Source organism: Panulirus ornatus, chromosome 14, assembly GCF_036320965.1.
Source record: "Panulirus ornatus isolate Po-2019 chromosome 14, ASM3632096v1, whole genome shotgun sequence".
NCBI classification, from domain to species: domain Eukaryota; kingdom Metazoa; phylum Arthropoda; class Malacostraca; order Decapoda; family Palinuridae; genus Panulirus; species Panulirus ornatus.
The window spans coordinates 14882779-14893485 of NC_092237.1; the positions used below are offsets into that span (position 1 = coordinate 14882779).

The 10707-nt window shown below is 38.0% G+C and overlaps 1 protein-coding gene across 1 annotated transcript in view; it reads right to left on the reverse strand.

Annotated features, from left to right (window-relative positions):
• mei-W68 (meiotic W68) overlaps window positions 1-9191 on the reverse strand; it is a 48547-nt gene extending 39356 nt beyond the window's left edge. The window contains exon 1 of the mRNA XM_071669165.1: window positions 9073-9191. Within this exon, the coding sequence (XP_071525266.1) occupies window positions 9073-9191 (119 nt within the window). The remainder of the gene's footprint in view (window positions 1-9072) is intronic.
• Between the last annotated feature and the right edge of the window lie 1516 nt (window positions 9192-10707).

Genomic DNA, 10707 nt, shown 5'->3' on the forward strand with positions numbered 1-10707 from the left:
CGTAGTGAGATTTCCCTAGCCTTTCAGTTTTAGGAAGCATGTTCATGTGTGATACAACTCAGCGTTGCCAGCCTCAATATCCAAGCTTGATTCAACAATCCGCCAGATCAATACGTAAGCAAGAACACTAACAAGCTGATCCGAAACCAAGCCATCATAAGGGCCCTTGACATCAGGCTGGTAGATGTACGATGCTGCTGGACTGGAGATAGTACTGACACACACACACACACACACACACACACACACACACAAAAGCATTCACACTTACAAGACACGCAAAGACGGAGCAAAATTACACAAAAACTTATATATATATATATATATATATATATATATATATATATATATATATATATATATATATATATATATCGACACGGTCAGCTTTTAATGCTCGTTTACATTTGGTAAAATAGTGGCACAGTCCGTGTACAATCAATAAGGACACTTTCCAACACCAGTAAAACCCTCGTCGCGCCACCAATTGCTGTGAAAACTATAAAGTAATTAAAATACGATAGAATATGCTACCGCTGTTCACAGAAAATAAAAAGAAATTAAAGGGGTTAAGCACTGCAGTTCGATATTAAATCAGGGCTTGTTTTTATCGCCCGTAAAATAGCACTCTCGTTACGGCGTCAATTAAACAATAAACATCACTAGACTTGGTACGTCCAGCCCACTCCCGGCCGGCGTAGTCACAAAAGCTGTGTGGCATTTACTCGGTACGCTGTATCACAAGCACCAACTGGCGCTTTCTGTTCTGTCTATATGAGAGACTTGACCTCTTGTGCAAGTCAGAAGGACCCTTGACCACGACGGGTATGATGACTTAGCTTTTGACCCGAAAGCATTATGGGTTCAGGTCAGTTGCCTGGCCATCGTGTGAGTGGGTTTGTACCGTCGTGCTCAAGGGTCGCACTGACGGGCATGATCAAGGAGTGTCGCACAGTAACCCTCCAGCAGTGTGGTGTTACTGCTCTTAGCGCTCTTGATTGCCCAACGTACTTTGTGCTACAATACCTCATCACATACAGACCAGTTTGTGCTGGGCCTCACTCCATCACATAAACAGCAGTTTGAGCTACGCTTCAGTATATCACACAGTTTGTGCTCGCTTCACCACATGACGTAAAAAGCAGATTGTGCTACATTTCATTACAGTACACGAATAGCTACGCTTCACTGCATCATATGAATGGGAAGAATATAACATATATGTAAAGTGAGAAGGCTGCTGCAGTGGTACCACCTGTCAACGTGCTTGACAAAGACTTTTTGAAAATAGCACAGATAGCATTCGGTTTTGAGAATATAAAACGACTCAAAAAGTCTACCTGTGTATGTATCACTACTTTCAGTATACTACTGATGTAAATAAGCAACTTTGGAAGGAAAATTTGCCCAACATGATAACTGTAATGCAGACCTCATAGTTAACGTAAAGAAAGCTTTTAGTACTTAGATGTAATGATAAAGATAAAACACATCGTGTGTCAACACACTTATCAAAATAAAACCTGGTCGTGTAGAAATCAAGGGGTTAATCATATTGAACTGGGAAGGGAAATAGTCTCTTCCACGCCTAAACAAAAAGTTAGATGACTACAACTTTATCACGTCGTAATTTAGTGTAATGTGTTGACGTATGATGCTTGATCCAACGCACCCTACAGTACATATAACAGTGAAGGCTTACACTGTACAGGACTTAGATCTGTTGATCCTGACACATTTATAGAATCATCTGAAACTTTGTGTCGTGGGCAATATCGAGACCATACTCAACGAGAATCGGCATCTGTTAAATGAAGATTGTGACAGCAACATAAACCTATTGATTTCGTGATATGCCAAACGGTAATCTCATTTGAGAAAATATTATGGGAACTCAATGCTTGTATAATATATATATATATATATATATATATATATATATATATATATATATATATATATGTGTGTGTGTGTGTGTGTGTGTGTGTGTGTGTGTGTGTGTGTGTGGGTATTCCCTGCGTGTCGTAGAAGGCGACTAAAAGGGGAGGGAGCGGGGGGCTGGAAATCCTCCCCTCTCGTTTTTTTTTTTTTTTTTTTTTTAATTTTCCAAAAGAAGGAACAGAGGGGGCCAGGTGAGGATATTCCAAAAAAGGCCCAGTCCTCTGTTCTTAACGCTACCTCGCTAACGCGGGAAATGGCGAATAGTTTGAAAAAAAAAAAATATATATATATATTATCCCTGGGGATAGGGGAGAAAGAATACTTCCCACGTATTCCCTGCGTGTCGTAGAAGGCGACTAAAAGGGGAGGGAGCGGGGGGCTGGAAATCCTCCCCTCATTATTTTTTTTTTTAATTTTCCAAAAGAAGGAACAGAGAAGGGGGCCAGGTGAGGATATTCCCTCAAAGGCCCAGTTCTCTGTTCTTAACGCCACCTCGCTAATGCGGGAAATGGCGAATAGTTTGAAAGAAAGAAATATATATATATATATATATATATATATATATATATATATATATATATATATATATATATATATATATATATATATATCAGAATAACTTTCACGATATTTCACATGGAAAACCATTCAATGCCAAAAGTGTTAACTACATACATAAAATATAATGCAACAGCCTAGGTTTAATTTGTGTGGCCCGCAATTAAAAACTCTGAATACTGGGACGAAAACAACAGTTGTTGTGAGAAGCATTTTTTTTCTTTTGTTTTCAAATTAAGTGCATAATTCTATTAACACCCGATTCAAGGGGAAGTCTAAAAGACAACAGTTAGCTCTCGAAACAGTAAACGGTGATACACTGTTGCTCCTGGTAATACCATTTTGTTGCACTGACTTTGTTCACCTTATCCCGAATTCTTCCCCGCATCCTTGGAGCATATGATATACATTGAACAATTCTGTTACAGAAGAATTAATGAATACATAAGCGGAACGTGAGCGAGCAACATACTAACGAAGACTTCTTGTTCCCGAGTCTGTTAGGATGAAGTTGAAGACCGTTACGTTAAAAGCGTTTAGAATGTGTCCGCTTTTCTGACGATATATCCTACATTTTGTGTACGTTATATGATGGAAATATCAAGTCTTACCGATGTAAAAAGGATTAGAGTCTGAGTCGAAATTTTCTGTATCGTGGAAAGATTTACCGTCCTTATTTCTGACCGAATTTTATTACGGTAATTTTATTACGTTAACCAAACACGTGGGAAGCTGAAATCTGAGTGTAATCATTGTAGTGAAATAATTACTTGCTTTCACTACACCTAACTTGACACTGCAAGTCATATGGCCAATTATAGTTAACGAATGACCTCATGCCCATGGAGCAGTGTGTACTGTCATTGTGAATTAAACAGTAATATCTGCAAAGGTCTCACATTAACAGTTTCTGCTGTAATGGCGTATTACATCGTTAAACGATACGTTAGTTCACACAAACGTATCCTCCTCCGTTTCTAATCAGAGTTCACGGTGAATTACGACTTTCATAATTAGTTTTCTTATTATTATCATTATTTAAACTGTGCGATATTGCTGGAGAAAATGGAGCTGTGATAATATTCTACATGAACTCTCAGCAACAATTTCGTTATTCAACATTAAAACCCCCTCTCTCCCCTAGCGATTTGCTCTTGACAGCTCCCTTAAAGTTTTTGTTCACCACTAACCTCCCCTTCAGTGTCAGCTCATCTCCAATTTTACACCAAGCGTTAGGTTCACCCCTTCAAGCGTTGCTTCATCCTCATCTCCCTCGAGAGTGTATTTACGCATGATTCTTCCTTCACAATCCTTCAAGCAACGGTTCCCCTTCACTGCTTCTAAAGCGCTGGACTCGCTCTGTTATTTCGTTTTCCGTGAACATTTTCCTCTTTTGCCTTAACTCTCTCTCTCTCTCTCTCTCTCTCTCTCTCTCTCTCTCTCTCTCTCTCTCTCTCTCTCTCTCTCATTCTCCTTAGACCTATTTAGTACCGCTTTTGAGAACCAGCAAACTTTTCACTAATCCATCCCACACTTCCCTAACTCTCTCTCTCTCTCTCTCTCTCTCTCTCTCTCTCTCTCTCTCTCTCTCTCTCTCTCTCTCTCTCTCTCTCTCATTCTCCTTAGACCTATTTAGTACCGCTTTTGAGAACCAGCAAACTTTTCACTAATCCATCCCACACTTCCCTAACGCACTTTCCAAACCCTTTCTTGCTACTTTGTGAGCCATGATTATGAATTTCTTCTCTCCTTACAGCACCGCCTTGTTCTCCATCTTTCCGCCCATCTAAACTCCCACTTTGTAATCCCAAGAACCATTCATACAAAGGACAATTAATCGCGGACGTTTCCGATAAATCGATGCGAACGCACCTCACACAAACCTACATACTGTTTGTTGTTATCCTTTTGGAAATCTCCAAGTAATATTACTCCTGTGTGAGGAAAGCCTCTCTTTGTAATATTCACATCTAAAGGAGTGAAAATCTACGCCTTTCATTTTCTTGTATTATGGAGATACACAAGTAACAACCTTTCTATACTTTATAAACAGGTTCTCCTCAATTTGAAAAATACAGTATATGAGCTCTAGCAAGAAAGCGTTCACATGAAAAGCTACCCATCGCTACAAAATTAGCGGGAGCTTAGGCCGATGACGCAATGGGCCTGGCCTGCACGATAGTAAACAATGTTTATTCTGTTACCCGATGCCTTCGCAATGAATGCAGCTCAGTGCAGCCCTAGTCACCATATCCTAAATCAAACGCTGGACAGCGTCAACAATATTCTGTTCTGTATGGGATCCCTACAAGTGTAGATCTTGCTCTTGTTTATCTTGACTAGTTGCACCAAGCGAAACTGTTGATTTAAGATCAAATGGACGTCGTCCCCTCTTCCTGGGTTCCCCTGCTTTACTGCACTAGCTTTGTTTGGGGCATGTAGTATGCAAATACATGTGTGTGTGTGTGTGTGTGTGTGTGTGTGTGTGTGTGTTGAAGCATCCAAGATATCCCTCTTCTTTTACGATAAAAACTAAACAGTAGTCAAATCAATACAGCAGTTATGTTACCATACCAGCGAAGGGAATTCTCGTACCACCATAAGCTTGCAACCATACTGAGGAGTTGATACAACGTCTCCATACGTTAAGCACAATAATTTACTTAATCAGCATGACTGAGGTTATTCCGTGGTGACATGCGTGAGGTTACGAATGATATACCTGGGCAGAAATTTAGGTGGAGATCCCAGAAATGGGCTTCTGAAGAAACAAACATTTGAACATGAAAATACGCTTATATATATATATATATATATATATATATATATATATATATATATATATATATATATATATATATATATATATATATATATATAATGCAAACACCTGCATGGTAAAGCGGTTATTGTGACTGACCGGAAGTCACCACGGGCCTACCCCATGATTTCGAATCCTGCGCCCGGCCGTCGGCATACATCCCACCCAGGTGTTCATCTTGCCCTCAGGGTAGGCCTATAAATGGGTATCTGGCTTATGCATGATACAAATAAACAAGGTTAAAGACGGGGCAGCACGAGTGTAAAACTCTCTCCCCGTAACACACAAATAGTAATCACACTTCGTGCCTTCGGGCCCTCATGGTTTAGTGGTTAGCTCTACTGGCGATGAGTCCAGCAGCGTTGCGCCCGCATGGGCTAGAATCGTGGGCGCGGCAGTCAGCCCAAACCCAACCCATTTTGGGCTGGTCGATAAATGAGTGCCTAGCTTAAGCTGGTGTGTGTGTGTGTGTGTGTGTGTGTGTGTGTGTGTGTACAATGTTACGAAACTGGACGACACGAGTGTAAAACTCCTGTAATGAATAAATACCAGCGATAAAATGTACCAAACCCCATATGATGCGACCTTATCTTACGAACATTAGATATTCTTACAGAAATGTTTCTCTACCTAAGAAAATGATAATCTGATTAACTAACTCCTTCAAAACTAGAATTTCAAACCTTGCTTTTTTAACTCAGAAAAGGTACGAAAGAAGAAAGCCTAGCCTTGCCATCTTTCCAGGTACGAGTTTACACTTCACATTATCTTAAGATTTATTCGTCCATGTAACTCTATTTTCACTATATCCAACGAATGATAATAATGATACTAGTAATGATAATAATAATGATGATGATGATGATAATAATAATAATAATAATAATAATAATAATAATAATGATAAATAATTTTCGGGCCAGAAAGGCTTAGTAAAAGTAATATTAATCGTTTGGTGCGGTCTGGCATGTAGTTTGTTCTCGGAACCTATCAGTTTCTTATTTCATATTCCAGGATGAGTCTGCATAATCTTTACATATCTTACAAAACGCGCACAGGGATAAAATGGCTTAAAGACTGGAGGAGTATCTCTTCCCTTTTTGTTCATCTTGAATAGCTACACTGACCGAGTTAAAAATCTTAAATTGTACTATTTTAAACTTGACGCCCCCAGAGAGATGCTCTGGGGCGTTTTCCAAACACAGCGTTAACTTACTACTAAAAGCACAGGCACAAAGGTGCAGAATTTCTTTAACCGGGTACCACCTTAACCCAGTAGCCTACTGTATGTATAGGAAATCATCCACACTTACAAAGTGAAAATAACGTAGCCTGCTTGGTTAAGGCTGTGAGAAGAACTTGTAATGAAACAGAATATAAACAAATTTGATTCCTGATTATTCATCATAATTCAAATATTCATCCAGCATTGAAATGTATTTTGATGTTGACAAAAGAATTTCTTGGATGACATTTCACTTTTGATACAAAATGTTATACCTTTCGACATTAAGTAGGATGCTGTGGGGCTAGAAGATAATACACAAGGTTATAGCATACATTTTTATAATTCTAAATCTTGCTTTTACGTAAAAAGTTAAAAAAGTGTAAAATAAAAAAAATAGTTGCAAGTTCCAAGATGATATTATGTAGGGTACTTATATACTACCACTGTGCATGATGGCAAAGCAATACATAAACCACTACTCACTGTGGAAAACTTCAAAATAATTTGGTCATACCCTTGTACTTAAGCTCATACGCTACGAATTAAGGTAAATACATAGATCAATACTGACTTGTAAAACTCAGAATATAGCTTATGCCTCGAAGGCCAGGACTGCAAAGTTATTTTGGTATGAAGGAAGAGAGGAATTCTCAGTTCAAATATAATATCCTTTCACCCTTACGTGCCATCATAACGATTCAGCATTCGTGGCTCTAAAGATAATTAACTTAGCTTTGGTTTCGACAGGTCTAAAGTCAAATTTGGTAACAGACGCCTGTACTGTTATTGTTAAGAAATTAATTGCTTACGCTGTTTGTGTTTGATGGACGTTATTAATTCGTGTTTGTTGATATATTGACATTGTAAAAAAAAAAGTAGATCAACCGACTTCTGAGGTTTAAATTAACTTTAAAAAATTAGGTTAGAGAGATTACATAATTTGTGAAACTTTTGTTCAGGTGCGGTCCACCAATCATATTGTAATAATGATTTAAGCCTGGTATTTTTAAGTCAGAATATTATTTATCGTCATAAGCAAGAAAAACCTGAACACTAAACGTTACCGAATTTTACAAGAGCAACTGAAGCTCGAATACAGCAGTACATCACGAAACCAGTTATAACAATCCATTCAGCACATGTTTCACTAGGTATCCCTCTAGAGGGTAAGGGAAGCGTGAATATATTGCAAGGCTGTATAAATCGCCTCTCTTAAATTCACGACGGCTCCCAATGTTGTTTGCATTGCGCTAATAGGCTATCCAGGTTACAAATGGGGTAGGGCCTTGACACGGAAAATTGCAGGTAATTGGGGAAATCCTCACTGCTTGTAACAGCAACACATCCACTTGTCAAACTGGAGACCGGGAACAAGGTTTCTAGATTGAAACCCTCTTTTTTTCAGTACTTTGACTGGGATATACAAATTTCCAGATTGTTGCTGAAGGTACTTGCTTTTTTAAGTGAAAAAAAAAATCTGTGTAAAATTCAGTCACATGTGTTTTACAGGTAATTAATGGACAAACTTTCCTGAACTCGGTGTAGTTTAATAGGTTTAGCGGTAATCAATCAGTTAGTTGCGCATCGAAACTACTTTAAATATTATTTGACTGTAAACAACAGTGCTAGGGGTAGTGTTTAAAGAACAAGAATTGTGGAGCGTGCGTTAGGTGACATTTTGTATTTTCAAATATGTCGGTAGTGGTGAGGGTTATGAATATCATGAACAACGGGATAGATTAATGTAAAAGTCTGTGAAACAGGTAAAAAAAAAACATCAAAACTTACGAAAACTTTACTTAACCTCATGGGCCACATACACATTGAGAGTGTATGTGGTCGTTGAATCATCCTTAACACTTAAAGGTTAAAATATTTTCGGTTGGTGGATGTAGCTTGAGACAGGCAGCCTTAATGACCTTAACAAATAAGCCTGGAGCCCAAACTACCGACCGAATAGCCAAGATTATCTCCATTTTCAGTATTCTTGTCGATGAATACACATCCATGACGATGTATCGTGCCAACAACTGACGAATGTTAGGGGACAGAGAGACGAAGAGGCTTTTGTACGCCACCATCCACACGCAGCGTTTCCACGCCGTACCCAGCACAGACCATGTCAGTAATGGTATATTTCTAGCGTAGTGATTAATTTTTACAACCTTTTAACCTTTTACATCAAATAACACCAGTGTCCCAGGTACTTAAATATCGCTTGCCTCTATCGTTCTTTTCAATATCGGAGAACAATATAACGGCCAAAATCGCGCACCCCTAACTTCTCTAATGTTCTCTACACACAACTTTGAAGAAGAGAAAAAAAAAAAATCTGATATTCATAGTAGTTTCGATGCATAACTAAAGTAGTAAATCACCGATTTAGCACAAATATTGCATGGTAAAATTTACTACTCATTGATTCCAAATATTCCAATTTACCAGGATGTAAGCCCTGCTGAGGCACAACGACCTCTTAAAGGAATTCAAAATTGATGACATACACAATAACAAAGTTGATTACCTGTTATTATCCTCTCTGTCAATCGGGTTTATTGCTCCTCGGTTATATCCTTCCGAATCACGAAGGACATCCATCCTGAATTTCTCAATTTCACACCAGAAGTCTTCATTCACAGCCATTTCTTTCTACACTGACGCCACGATCAGCTGATTGCGCTTCACCGCGTTTGGGTGACGCAAAAAATGAAATTAGTCTCTCTGTATACGATTCTTATACTTTTTTTTTTTTTACTTCAAATATTCTTTATCAAAACTGTCATACTTTATATGATTAATGATATTTTTCTGATATGTTCGCTAACATATTTCAAGTAATCGCAAAAGCTTGTGGCACTTGTATATTCATGTGCACCTTTATGTCGGTTTTACAATATAGTTATTCATGCTTTTCTTTATATATTCATTTTCTTATCGCTACAGATACATGTGCAGGTACAATAGGTGTTGAACACTCTCTTAAAGTTGCGTAATAAATGTCATAAAAGTATAGTGTAATAAGAAAAGTCAAAAATTTATCAAATATAGGACACATAAACGATACATCTATAAGAGAGTTTCATGCTTCACTTAAAATGTATATATTTCTTTCCTGTGCAGTGTGTGTAAATATGACGTTGCTGTTTAGAGTGGGTTCGATAACAGCCAATTTGATATAATTATTACACGAAGAAAGACCATTAGAATAAGGAATGAAAGTAGCTAAATAACAGAAATTACTTTTTAAGCGAGCAAATTTGTTTACAAGTACCACGCATGCGGTACAGTTGTAATACCGTATGATTTCTCATGTCACATTCAGTGAAAAAAATCAGTGGGTGATGCATCACACACTTCATGGCAATTAATATGATATATTTGCTCTTAGGTTAATATGGATGTATTTTTTTTTATCCATAAGCAAGCGGCGACAGGTATCCTATCACATACAGTCTCATCAGATATACAACTTTGACATCCCCATACTAGGATTCGCAACGTTTAACACAGCTACACTCGAAGGCGTCTCGTCGAATCACTCGTGTCCCTGTCTCATTTTCATTTCCTTGATCTTGCACTGCAGAGCACTTAAGAGTGAAGTCGTCACGGCAATATTGGTCGGAAGAGAGAAACGATTATTTATATGATCGTCTTATGTATGTGTTGCTGCAAACTCGAGATCCGGGAGTAGCACGGTCATGTGTGTGTATGTATATATATTTGTATGGAGTGGATGGGTCTTTCTTCGTCTGTTTCCTGGCGTTGCCTCGCCAACGCGGGAAAAGGTGGTCAAGTATGATATATATATATATATATATATATATATATATATATATATATATATATATATATGTTTTCATACTATTCGCCATTTGTCGCCATTTCATATATATATATATATATATATATATATATATATATATATATATATATATATATATATATATATATATATATATATTATCCCTGGGGATAGGGGATTAAGAATACTTCCCACGTATTCCCTGCGTGTCGTAGAAGGCGACTAAAAGGGGAGGGAGCGGGGGGGGCTGGAAATCCTCCCCTCTCTTTCTTTTTTTTTTTAATTTTCCAAAAGAAGGAACAGAGGGGGCCAGGTGAGGATATTCGAAAAAGGCCCAGTCCTCTGTTCTAAACGCTA